The 13,923-nt window shown below is 39.9% G+C and overlaps 1 protein-coding gene across 1 annotated transcript in view; it reads right to left on the reverse strand.

Annotated features, from left to right (window-relative positions):
- TTC29 (tetratricopeptide repeat domain 29) overlaps positions 1-13,923 on the reverse strand; it is a 176,728-nt gene that overhangs the window by 109,650 nt on the left and 53,155 nt on the right. The window contains exon 7 of the mRNA XM_080674377.1: positions 3,232-3,444. Coding sequence (XP_080530503.1) covers positions 3,232-3,444 — 213 coding nt within the window. The remainder of the gene's footprint in view (positions 1-3,231; positions 3,445-13,923) is intronic.

Here is a 13,923-nt window from a genome sequence, read left to right on the forward strand (position 1 = left end):
GCACAGACCGGTATTATCATTTTGAGACTCATGTATAATTTCTATGCTGGTCCATCGTGTAAAGACCTATAGTGATCCAGCATAGCTGCTACTATATACATCAAATAATCAGTCAAGAGAACCAACATTACATGATGCACAAACATGCATTCACAAAATTGATATTCAGCTAAGTCTCTAACAGGGCAGATAATTAGCAAATTAAGGAAGTATTTTTTTTTAGGTTCAATTTAAAAGCTATTGGTTAAAACTTGGGTGAGAGTGACTGAGTCATTTGTCTTTCTTTTTCATCATCTTTTCACGAGGAATTAAACCTTTCTTATTTCTGTGTAATGCACTTCATTCCAGGAATTATCAAATTCTCCTTTCCAAAAGTAGAATGTATAAACATGCAACATTTGGCCCAATAATACATACATCACACCATCTCATAAACATAATTCACTGACATTTAACATACTAAATACAACATATACATATGATATACTTACAAAAACCATTCAAGATGCTTAAACATGAAAAGAATACTATCTTCCTTCTACTTTTGGAAGTCATTGGCTTTCAATGTCGCCTAACACCTAGGTAATGCAAATGCTGACAGGTGCACCCTCACTTTTGATCTTTAGAAAGTAAGTATCCTTAGATTTCTGAACTCTGCATTCCAACCATGATGGATGTCAGCAGGAGCCAGCAATTCTCTGTGCTGCTTTCATGCTCAGCACTCAGTGCATTATCCCTCATGAAGCGTGGCTCATTTGGAAGACTGCAAGAAAACAGGACGGCAAATGCCAGTGGCTGTATTTTTTTTCTTCTCTAGCCATTACACCAATTGCAGAGAATTATACCCTTAAGATTTCCATTCAGCAGAGTTGATGGGACCAGTAGATCCAGTCGAGGGAATTTTAACTCTTAAAATTCACCTGGGCACTAACTTTTTCTCAGGAATAGGTTTATGAGTGATGGGGTACGAGTGAGACTTGGGAAGAGAGAGTGGGGGTAAAAGGAAGAGGCTGAGAAGGGAAGTGGCCCTGGAATGATTAAAAGTTGGTTATATGTGATTTGCTGTGTTAAATGGAGTAACTGCATTAAACCACTAACCACAGTATGCACTGATGTATTATTATCATTTGCGTCTACTTTTTTTGTAATGGGCATCCCAGCAAAGAGGAGGAAAGAAAGAAAATCTACCCTGGTTGACAGATTTTGAGGCAGCTAATTTAAACGGCTGGATCACATCAGATATTAGTTTTAAAATGGGATTTAAGCATGAAAATTTTTCCTGCTTACTAGTTCAGAAAAAGTTAAGCTAAAGTGAAAGCAGTGAAAGAATGGAGGGAAATGTCAGCACTATTAAAGTTGAGTGACATATATAGCAAAGGGAAAAATACTATTTATATTGTGTAGTTTGAGTGGGTTGAATTAATATTGGCTTTGCTCTCTAAATCAATAATCATTTATCTTAAAGAAAATACTGTTTTTATTTTCAAGATTCTTGATGGGAATCATTCTTTCTTTGTGAACAACCTTACAATTTAGCAAATGGGAACCTAAAGCAAAATACCTTTTCCTAATTGATATTTACACTGAAATTCCACACAACTTTTCAGGTAACTAAAGTCAGCTGCTGCAATTGATCTAAGAGCTAAGTATTTACATCACTGTTTACCCCTTTGGGGAAGGTACTAGATCACCACTCATTCAAAAGTAGTTCATGCAGTGAAATACATCTTTCAATGGACGGGGGGCCGAGGGGGAGGGTGATTTCCTATGGGTATTCCAACTAATAGCATGAAAATACATAATAGAGAGAATAAGCTAAGATGTTTACTTTTACTCCTTAGAAAATTAAAATCACACCCAGAAAAAAACAGTCTTGCTTATTCCAAATAAGCCATCTGTTATTCCAATATGGCAAATATATCCACAAGCCAGTAAACTTCAGGTCAAGAGCATAATTTTTATCTTGTTTCCTTCATGAAAAGGCTACTCTATTAAAAAATTACTATCTATAATAATAAAAACATAATATGCAAATTGACCAAACGGCTGAACAGCAGAACCACCGTCCAGACTACCACGCCATGATACCTACTGGTGCCAGGCCAGCCAAGGAAGGTGCAATGCAATTGGTTGGGTTGGTTGGGGGCCCAGCCATTGAGCCTTGACCACCCTGCAGAGGGAGGCCCAGGCCACCAGACTGTGGGGCAATCAATCAGGGGACTCAACAATTGTCCCAAAGAGGGAAGCCCAGGCCACTGGCCATCAGGGTGATCAATTGGGGGACTCCATGATCACCCCAAAGAGGGAGGCCCAGGCTACCTGGCCAGCGGGCTGTGGTGGGTGGGTGGGGCCTCCCTCTGTGGGGTGATCAATCTCTGGGCTCCAGGACTGTGAGAGGGTGCAGGCTGGGCTGAGGGGACACCCCCCTCTCCACCACCCAGTACAGGAATTTCGTGCACCGGGCCTCTGGTATGGTAATAAAATACCCTTGCATTTCACAAAGGAAAAGCTTGTGAGTATATGCTCCACAATTTTTAAATACTTTATATGTCTGCAAATGATACAGAATATCAAGGATCCCCTTTCACAAAAGTGTTTCTACTGCTGTAATGTGCATGTGAATCACCTGGGGAACTTGCTAACCTGCAGATTCTGATGCAGGAGGTCCCAGGTGGGGCCCCGAGTTGCTGCTTTTCTTACACACTTCCTGGTGATGCTGATGCTGCCAGCCCAAAGGCCACACTGTGACAGGCAAGAGTCCACAATATATTTGCGTTCTATTTTCCTATTACTCCTAATATTTATCAAATCTTCCCTATTACGTGACAATAGGGAATTTACAAACAATGAAAGGTCTGTCAGATTTTAAGAATAATAAGACCTTAAACACACACACACACACACACACACACATGCACACACACACGAGCACACACACTTAACTTTTGCAAATGACCTTACTTTCTCATTATGGGTTCATTGTTTTATAACACTCCTCCCAGAAGGTTGTAATTTTGGAGATAAAGCTTTCAAGAAACTAATGGATTTCTTGTTGTCAGCACTAAGGCTCCTCTGTTTTACAGTGAAATTTGAAAGGATATTGATGGCATTTGTCTTTGCATTTCATAGGAAATAATCACCCAAACACTTGACGAAGTTTATGTCTCTCGTGGGAGAAAGCAGTGTCTGCCCATTAAAGGAAGCCGTGTGAGAGTGTTCTTTCCCACTTACCTTCTTTGGCTATTTCAGAAGCTTTTATTAGAATTCTGATGGCCTGTGTGTAATCTTTATTTTCCAGCATTTTGTCTGAGAGTAATCTGTATGTCCTCAGGAGACTCTCGCAGGCCAACAAGTTGAGAAAGTGGCCTGCCTCATCCTTCCATATCCGCCCTTGCGTCAATTGATGGAATGCTTCATAATGCTCGGCAGCTTCCAGAAGCTGACCTGAAGAATAAGAGCCATTCATAAACATAAACCACAGGCCAGCACATATTTTCAAAAATTTTGCGTACATCTTATGTTTTACTATTAAGGGAGTAGGGGAGAGCGTGAAATATATTCAAGGATTTCTAAGGCTGAAGAAGACTTAAGCTGGAAAGGGAGCTGTCTCCGTGTGGAGCTCAGATACAGCACTGATTCTGGTTGGACAATTGCTAGAGGGATGCACTTTGCTCGTAGAAATTGACTAGGATTACCTAGATGTTTAGAGAGAGTGTGAAAGTCCACTAATAATTATTAATTAGCATCACACTGGCTAACATTCATTTAACATTACATACGCAAAGCACTGTGTTATATGCTTTATATGCATTTCTCAATCTTCAGAACAGTCATGTGGAATAGACTTATGATTCCATTTTACAGAAGAGAAAGCGAGGGTAAGAACTTTGCCCAAGATTGCATGTGTAGTGGGTGCATAGATCCAGGCAGTCTGACTCCGGCACCCAGTCTTCGCACCACTGTCCCGCACTGTTCTCCCACCAGGCAGCATTCTTCATTCTCAAGAAGGATGCTGGTATCCTGAGAAAGGATGCATCCATTACAAGTTTCAAATTCAAATATTATGGGTCTCCTCAAAATTGACAGAACTTTCCAAGCAGGCATTTGTGTACATAATTCTGTTTAATTTTGAATAATCAAAATGTAACTTAACTGCCTTTCTGGATTGCATTCCCCAATATAGTCCAACTATATCTTCTCAAAGCCAAAACTCTAAATTAGCTTGGAGTCATTTCATTCCTTGAAATATGAGCAAGCCCATTTCTGGAAGAGCAGCTTGCAGCTCCCTGCTGTGGATTGTATTTTACTTGTGAATTGCTTTGTGGAAATGTTCACCCCGTCCTGTAATGTAAATACTCTTTTATTGGAGTTCTCTAATTGAAATAAATTGGAAAAGCACTTATATCTAGGCGTTAAAACAGTAGTGGTTAAGGATGAGTCCAAACAGCCTGAGTTTCTATCCCAACTTTATTTTATCATTTTTTTTTGCTGTTGAGCCTCAGGCTAATTACTACCTTCCCTGTGCCTGAGTTTAACTCTTCTGTAAAATAGAATTATAGTGAAACTATTCAAGGTGTTTTTGTGAGAAATTAATAGAAGTTCAATACCTCATGCAGAGTATGTGCTCAATAAACATCGCTACTGTTGACATAGTGATGATAGTTTTTAGAAATCCAACTGGTTGATTGAAGTATAGCCACTAATTTGTTTTTTAAGTACAACTTCCTTTTCCTGCAAAAGACACAGCTGAGTCCTTATTACCATGTTATCACAGCTGATTAAATTAACCCTGTTTAGATCATGTCAGGCTCAATGTATTTCCTCAAATAGGATTCACTGGATATTACAGGTTGGATATAACAGGACAGTGTAGCCCCTGCCAAGACTATGACATATCATTTCCTCCTATTTTTGCATCAAATTTGTTACCTAACATTATCAATATTAAAGCATTAAAGAATGCACACGTAAAAAAGAATAGTATTCATACAGAAACACAAAAGAGATGGATAATGCCCAGCCTGCCAGCCTGCGTGGCTCAGTGGTTGAGCATTGACCTATGAACCAGGAGGTCATGGTTTGCTTCCAAGACAGGGCACATGCCCAGGTTGCAGGCTCAAAACCCAGTGGGGGATGTGCAGGAGGCAGCCGATCAATGATTCTCTCTCATCATTGATATTTCTATCTCTATCTCCCTCTCCCTTCCTCTTTGAAATCAACAAAAGTATTTTTAAAAAGGGAGATGGTTAATGAGCAAATAATCTGTACCAAAATTCGGTAAAGATGTGGCCTGTCTGGACCCTGCTGTGTCATGCAGAGGAGGGCATATCAGCAAAGACACAGACAGACAGGGGAATATGTACTACAGAGATGTTTATAAACTTGTATTATGAAATTTTCACATGATAAAAGACTACAAAGATGATATTATAAAGACTATAAATATGATATTATATAAGAACATTTCATTACATGGCCTGGTGTTAATATTGAAAAACATCAGAAAACATTTACAAAACATTATCAGTGTTATATAGGTGAGGAATGGTTTTTTTTCTGCTTTTATTTTTTTCTCTCTTATAACTGTCATTTCCTAACGTTTCTATCATCACATTATGTCCATTTGTAATAAGAAATATACAATAGGAGCTATTTTAAAATAATGCCCAATCCTTTTTCATTTTTGATATAAATACTCAAGGTTGAAGTTCACTGCTCTAATCTATCTTTACATTTAACCGACAATTTTTCTTTACTTCCCAAAAAGCAGCATAGTTTGTCATCTCTCTCCTGTAGCACTTCTCACCAGAAACACCTTTCTCTGAATACCCATGACTCTCATTCTTTAAGAAACTCGAATGAAGCATTGACATATATGTGTGTGCTATGTTTCCTCCGTTAACTATATTTCTACCTGTAAAGTATAGCTCTGCATCCCTGGGAAGATGTATACAAGAGTTCTTTTTCCTATCCAGCATCCATCTATTCACAAAGCATAGACACATATTTCTCTTTGGCCTTGTGAATAGGAGATGCTGGATACAGGGAACTGTGAGTAAACCAGATAGTCCAGAAAAAAAATGGGACTGTAAGGAAACTAGGAAAGACTTAACAACATTGAGGGTCACATACAGTAACCAGATGGAAAGAGGGTCCAATGTTGTGTTATAAAATAACAGATTTGCTAAGAATTTTAGGAGGAGAGCCAGCAGATGAAGCTCTGGCTAACCTAATAACAATGACATGCAAATGAGGCATAATGAAGCAAATAAAATACGAGAGTTGATAGTCATGTTCAAGATTTGATTTGCAAGGGGACACAAAGGGGGCGGGGAGGGGAAGGCAGAAAGTGGGGAAAGGAGAGGTGGAGGAACTGGGGAGAGGGGTGAATGGGGGGAAGAGTGAAGAAAAGGTGGGGACTGTGTCCTTGTGTTCCACATAGCCCAGACTTCCCTATGTTACCGATGCCATCAGGCATCTTGCACAGGCTGTCTAATCAGGAATGAGGTAAGGGAGGTACTTGGGACATTGGTATTGGCTGGTTGCTAGAAAGGTGGTCTTGGAATTACTGAGAATAGTTGTTTTCGGTTGAGCTTGATTTTTGCTGGGGCTTTGGGGCTAGTAGTGCTTAGCTCATGATGACTGGCCAAGATTCAGCTCTCTGAGAGACTACTTGAGGTCTCCCACAAGGAAGGAGGGTGGTTCAAGACGCTCAGGTAAAAGAGAATAGGGAACTATTCTCTCCTGAAGGCCTGCTAGGTGCTAGTCAAAATGGAAAGCTTCCCCCACCCCCCATATATTATCTGATTTAACATTCAAAAAACTGGAGAGGTAAATATTACTTTTACACTAAAGAGAAAGCTTGAGCCGAAACCGGTTTGGCTCAGTGGATAGAGCGTCGGCCTGCGGACTGAAAGGTCCCAGGTTCGATTCCGGTCGAGGGCATGTACCTTGGTTGCGGGCACATCCCCAGTGGGGGGTGTGCAGGAGGCGGCTGATCGATGTTTCTCTCTCATCGATGTTTCTAGCTCTCTATCCCTCTCCCTTCCTCTCTGTAAAATATCAATAAAATATATTTTAAAAAAAATAAAGAGAAAGCTTGAGCCTCACAAAGGTTAAATGACTTAAATGGCTAAAAACTGATGTTTAGGATTTAAACCCGGGATCACAAAAAACACATACAGCTTCGTACCACCATATCATGTGCTAGTCAACAAACCAAGAGTCAGGACCTTAGGTGGGGTAAGTTATATTCTCTGGACATAAATCTCTCAAGTAAAAAAGTAATACTTAAATTGTGTGATTTCTGGTCTCTTCCCGTTCTATAACTCTGTGACTATACTCAGATAATCAAGGTAACCGCTAACATAAAAGCACAGGTGTTAGCCTCTGATGTGCTTCGGATGGGTCTTTCTGAAGGAGTCAACTGTATAACCAGATATGTGACCTGCAGCTAAATGTCTTACTTCCCTGAACCACATGGTGACATCTGTGGGGGCACCTGGAATTCCTCAGGTGCCCCAGACGTAGTCACCTGTGGCCATATCTAGCTGTTTATGGTTTCACTGTTCCTTAATCACTTTGCCACAGATGAGCTCACTGGGGATTCTGATCAGCATTTTACACCAAAGTGCCTACACAGAGGAAGTAGAGTTTTCCAGTCCTTCTCAGATGTAGGGATTCATTTCTAAAATCATTCAGAGGTAAATAGGTCAGTAAATAAGCCAGCAAGGACTTGATCTAAATGACCATAAGCACATAAAGGGCTTGGCTGCTAAAGGCTGGTCAGACTGAAAGTACATATTATATAAAATAGTACAATATTTGATTTAAAATGTTAAAATATACGTCTATCCTATAAAGGGACTATAGTCATCTAACTATGCAAGTATTTCCCTTTAAGCATGATTAACAATGATATGATTTCCATCCAATTTATTTTTCCAACTGTGGATAGAAATTTTAAAGATTTTATTACTTTCTGAGTAGAGACTCTGATATTGAGAGAGACTACATATTTATTAAGACATAATACATCTTTTTTTTAAATTTAAATTTAATAGAAATACCTTAAATGGTCATCAATAGAGTGCTCATTTTGACAAAGCTAAATATAAATGAGGATCATGAGCTAGATTTTCCACTTTGGCTCATAGCATCCCTTTATAGCATCTTCCAAGTGTTCATATACAACCTACCCTTTATCATCAAATAAACTTTAAAAAATAAACTTTAATATATTAGAACCAGGACGGATTTTCAGATTCTACCATCAATCTCATTGAAGGACAAGTGTCTAGACAACTGCCCTTTTCTGGAATTATCAAATACCAACATTATTTCCTATTGAAGAAGAGGTCAGAGAGAGAAGAATGATTACACCGAGGTCTCACAAAAGTAAGTTAACTGAAATAAGGACAGAAAAGAGAAGGCCTCGGGAATAGTCATAGATGTTAAAAGTCTCCCGAATTACCAGCAAATACTCATCATCACCGTGAGCAGCAAGGATCACAAGGGTCATCACAATAAGGAAGATACACCAATGACTGCTCACCCAAGTGCTTGGCAAGACTATAGAGCGTCCACTAATATTTCCAGTGACTCAGGGAAGAAAATGGAGCCAATATGTCTTGTTGAATAGACTGGAGATGGCCTCCCATCAATATCATCAATGATCGATTTATCTCAATAATAGGAGGTAATGTCAGAAAGCACATAGGGGCACACCATGAACAAGTGCGTTGAACAAGAGGATCCAGGTGTGGATAGAAGTCGCCTAAGCCTCAGGGTGGTTGTTTTTTTAAACAATTATATAAGATTTACATAAACAATAAAAAGGTTGACACATAAAGGAAATGTATTTTGTTTGTCACATAAAGGAAAGTGCACTTTCAAAATAAAACTATTAGAAAGGAGTTTCACTTTACCGAAAGCCCACACAACCAAGAAATCCATCCATTTATTTAAAAATACGAACCAAACCCAAACAATGCTGTAAACGGCAAAACTGCTTGGTAGTATTCTAAGACAAACACTATGCAGAGAAAATAAGATTTTATATATTTGGGTATTTTCCAAATAGTTATTTGACTCTCTTCCCTGCGCAGCGTCTCTGAAAGTTTATAGATATTTGTGGTATCACAGCAGATGTCTAGAACAAATATTAAGCAAAGGAGAATGTATATGATCTCTCCCATTTTAGTTTTTTTTAAAGTAGGAAGATTGACTAGATATTAACACAAATGGGTTTAAATGTGAAGCTGCCATAAAAGCAGGAACATAAATGTAATTCTCCCAGCCGCTATTTTGATGCACATTTTTGATTCCATGAATATTTTATGAAATGGCCCAAACTAAAGCCATATAACATTCCTGCATTACTGATGCTTGCGCCCGTAAGCTACGAACATTAGAGGCATGATTGAGTGCATTAAAATGAACTCATTCAGCAGTGCATTGATTACTTGAAGGGGGAGGGAAAAGAAAAAAGAAAAAAAAAAAGAAGTTGCTCCACTTAAGAAAACAGCACACAAATCTAAAGTTTGCAATATAATAAGGGGGAGAGCAAGTTTGAATAATATAATATTTCATAAATAAAGTGTGACTCTGTCTAGACCTGACATTCATTAGGCAAGATGTTAATTATGTCCAAAGATGGCTCCTGGTTTTTGTGGGGTTTTTTGTTCAGGTAATTTAAAATGTCACAATCTCTAAGACGCTCAAACTGGCCTGCATTAGCTCCATGCATCAGCAGTTCTGAAAGTAGCTAATTATTTCCTTTTCTATCAACTTGTACATTTGCCAGTAGAAATAATGCCACAGAAACAATTGCATGAAAATAATTTGACAGGTCCATAAGGCCTATTTCTTCAGCAGCACTCATATAAGTCTTAGGCATAGTTAGTTCTAAATTGTGCACATTTGTTTAGGAATTTAGGGAAATATTCCACTTTAGTTTAAAGCAGCAACCTAAAGGAACAATAAAGCTTTATGTATATTTTATGACATTTTAATCTGGAGCTACTGGACATCTTTGGCGTTAAGCTACTATTCCATACAATGTAGACATAAAATCTGCTAGAAGCAATATTGAAGAGTAGCAGAAAGAGAAAAATGTTATTGCCCTTTTGTAAAAACAAAAGACCCTGCTTTCCATTTCAGTTTTAACCGCACGAACATTTTATATTATCTTTGGGTGTTTACATTCAATTCTGATCATTATAATGGCACTATACATGCAGAAATAGTTAAGGGCCGGTCCCACTTCCCAGTGGAAACTATCATTTTCAAGGGTTTCTCTCTTGTCAGAGGAGATTTGTTCTATATTATAACCCACTGCACGTCTTTGCAAATGGAACACTGGAAAGCAGAGATTCTGTCCTGCAGCTCAATAGTCTCCCTAATAAACCAGGAAGAAAATGTGCCCATAACTTTTGTTGCTACTTTGGGATACTTAGAAGAAATTTAAGATGCTATTTAGAAAATGAAATTCTTCCTTTATCATTTTGAGCAAAGACTTCAGATGGACATTATAGGAACGCTACCACACCCCTGTTAAAGGGCATGGGTCATTAAGCCAGACAATGGAAAGGACCCCAGGAACACAGACGTGGGAGAAACTCACCAAGGGCTTTCTTACCGATGTTGGCAATGTTAATAAGTTGATTTTTAAAATCCAGAAGATTTGCCAACTGCTGGGAGGCGGGGGACTGGGTGAAAGAGGTGAAGGGATTAAGAAGTACAAATTAGCAGTTACAAAATAGTCCCAGGGATGTATAGGATGGCATAGGGAACACAGCCAATAATATTTCGGTAACTTTGTATGGTGCCAGGTGGGCACTGGAAATAGCAAGGGGAACACTTTGTAAAGGAGATGATTGTCTAACCACTGTGCTGTACACCCGAAACCAATACAAAATAAATAAATAAATAAATAAAATCTAGGAGATCCCTACAATATTTTGGAGGAACTGTTATTAATTGTTGTTTGTGATTTTAGATAGCTGCATTGTGGCCAGTGATGGAAACAGTGGACAGGCTTCACTGGTCTATGTTCTAATAAACATAGGTGGTTTCTATTCAAGTTTCCTAATTTCTAAGGATTAAGCATTAGACATCTTTGCTCTTACATGTTCATAATCAGAAGTATGAAGATTACTCAATTTTTAAAATGTGTAATGTATAAATAGGAAATTCACACTAGCCATTATAAACCTTGTAGAATTCAGAGTTTACTATTTTCCTCAAATGATAAATTGTTTTCCTTTCATGGTTTCCACCTCACCTTAAAATATTAAGTTAAGGTGTTGTTGACAAGCATAAAAATCTGAGAAATAGTATTGACATCTTATCAACTAATGAATTATATTGCTCTGGACTTAATCAATAATTTAATTCTTACTTGAATTACGTAGTGTTTCTGATTTTAGATAAACCACCTACTGATTATGTATATGTATTTATATGACTAAAGGGAAAGGGAAGCATATAGACCAATGTATCAGTACTGATTAACTTATGGAAGTTGGAGGTGAGTGGTTTTGATTGAAAATAAGCATGTGCTAATTTGGATATTATAAAATAAACTAGAGGCCCAGTGCATAGATTCATGCACCGGTGGGGTCCCTCGGCCTGACCTGCACCCTCTCGCAATCCAGGACCCCTTGGGGGATGTTGGAGGTCCGGTGCAGGGATTTGGCCCGATCCCCGCAGGCCAGGCTGAGGGACCCCACTGGTGCACAAATCTGTGCACCGGGCCTCTAGTATGCATATAAGATCTTTGGTTAATCTCTTCCTGCCCTCCCCCTTCTCCGCCTCCCCACTTCCTTCTGAGATTCTTCAATCTGTTACATGTTTCCATGCATGTGCATTGAGCAACTGCCCTTTGGTGGCCAGTGTGCATCATAGTTACTGGTCGAATGGTCCAGTGGTCGAATGGTAGAATGGTCACTTAGGCTTATATATATATAGACTAGAGGCCTGGTGCACGACATTCATGCACTGGGGGGGGGGGGGCGTCCCTCAGCCTGGCCTATGCCCTCTTGCAATCTGGGACCCATTGGGGGATGTCTGCCTGCCGGCTTAGGCCCGATCCCCCGGCAGTCAGATATCTCTCTCGCGGTCTGGGGCTCTTGCAGTCCTAGACCCCTCGCTCCTTACCACCTGCCAACAGTGGAGGCAGGAGAGGTTCCCACCACCTCCCCACCGCCGCTGCACTCGCCAGCCATGAACCAGCTGAGCAGCATTCCTCCTGTGGGAGCACACTGACCACATGGGGGCAGCTCCTGCATTGAGCATCTGCTCCCTAGTGGTCAGTGCTTGTCACAGTGACCAGTCGTTCCACCATTTGGTTGATTTGCATATTAGCCTTTTATTATATAGGACTAGAGGCCCAATGCACAAAATTCATGCAAGGGTAGGCCTTCCTTCCCCTGGCTGCCGGTACCGGCTTCCCTCTAGCACCCGGGACCCAGGTTTCCCGCCAGCCGCCAGCAGGCACCCAGGACCCGAGCTTCCCTCGCAGCCCCAGCTTTGTCCAGAAGGTCGTCCGGAAGGACGTCTGGTCTAATTAGCATATTACGCTTTTATTATTATAGATAACAGACTGACAATAATCTATATAGATGAGTTTGGAGGGAGAAAATAATGTTACTTGAGCTCTGATCATGTGCCGAGCACAATAGTAGCTGCTACATATATTTGTTAGTGCCTATATTTTAGAGATGAGAAAGATAAGCCTTAGGGCTTCTCTGGCCTAAAGTCACATACAAGCAGGTGGCAGAATGATGCCCAGAGATGGGGCTTTACTTCCTTACGGTGACCCTTTTTTATAGAATTTGTGTCCAATGTTTGACATAAAGGCAGAGAACAAGGCTTGAACCTCATCATCATGATAAAATTGGACCATTCACACCCTTTCTTGAAGGGCTCTGAAATGAGGATGGCAATGCCAACTTTGGGATGTGGTTACAAGGGGCATTAAAACAATTGTGCTGGCACCATGCAGAGTACCTGGGCTTTGCACAGATTCAGTAACGTTTCATGTCACGGTATCTATTTGTCTGCCAGTTAGAGCAAATCTGGAGGGGCCGGCTATATGGACTGCTTTAACACCTAAATAGCATGGAGCAGCGTCACTTATTCCAAATGAGACCCTCCTGAGGTGCTAGTTGGAAGCGGTACATTTCGCCCAACTCTCACCCCTCTCGCTCTTGGACAGTGGTACTTCCAAAGAGCTTTTCTGGGGCAGTGCCTCTTCTCAGAGGATCAGAGGCCACAGGGCCTCCAGAGCTGTCTATTCAGTGTGTGGAGACTGGAGGCTCAGTGCAGCTTTCAAGACCTTCCTGCAAGGCTTTGATAAGGAAAAACCCGCAGCTGAGCAGGCACCCCCGAATGAGGCTGCCTCTCCGCACTGCTCGTTAAGCAGTAAATAATTAAAACTCCCCTAAAAAGACAGGTAAAATAGAGGCAGCTCTGTCAGTAACACAGACATGAAAGAGAAGGGGAAGAAAATGAATTTTAAAAAAATGCAATGAAATAATTCATTTGAAGCTCTAATAAAGTTTCATTTGCAGTCTTGTTTAAAGATATATCAGACTTTAGGGATGTAACCTAATTACATTTTTATTCTAAGTTCCATTCAACGATCTTGGACTTTGGTTCTTTAACACAGATCAAACATGGAATAATTTTCTTGTGGCTATCAATACTTTAAAAGGATCTCTTGATTAAATACTGTAAGGTCTTATGAACAAGTACATATAGTAGATGGGAAATAAACTGGCATGCTTTGAAAAGTGACAACTAATTAATATAGAAAAAGTAATGCTAATTGACTTAACTTATGAAAAATAACTTTTTTATTTTTAAACCTCTCCTGAGGATATTTTTTACATTGATTTCTAGAGAGAGAGTGGGGAGGAG

Source organism: Plecotus auritus, assembly GCF_963455305.1.
Source record: "Plecotus auritus genome assembly, chromosome: 6".
In the NCBI taxonomy this organism is placed as follows: Eukaryota; Metazoa; Chordata; class Mammalia; order Chiroptera; family Vespertilionidae; genus Plecotus; species Plecotus auritus.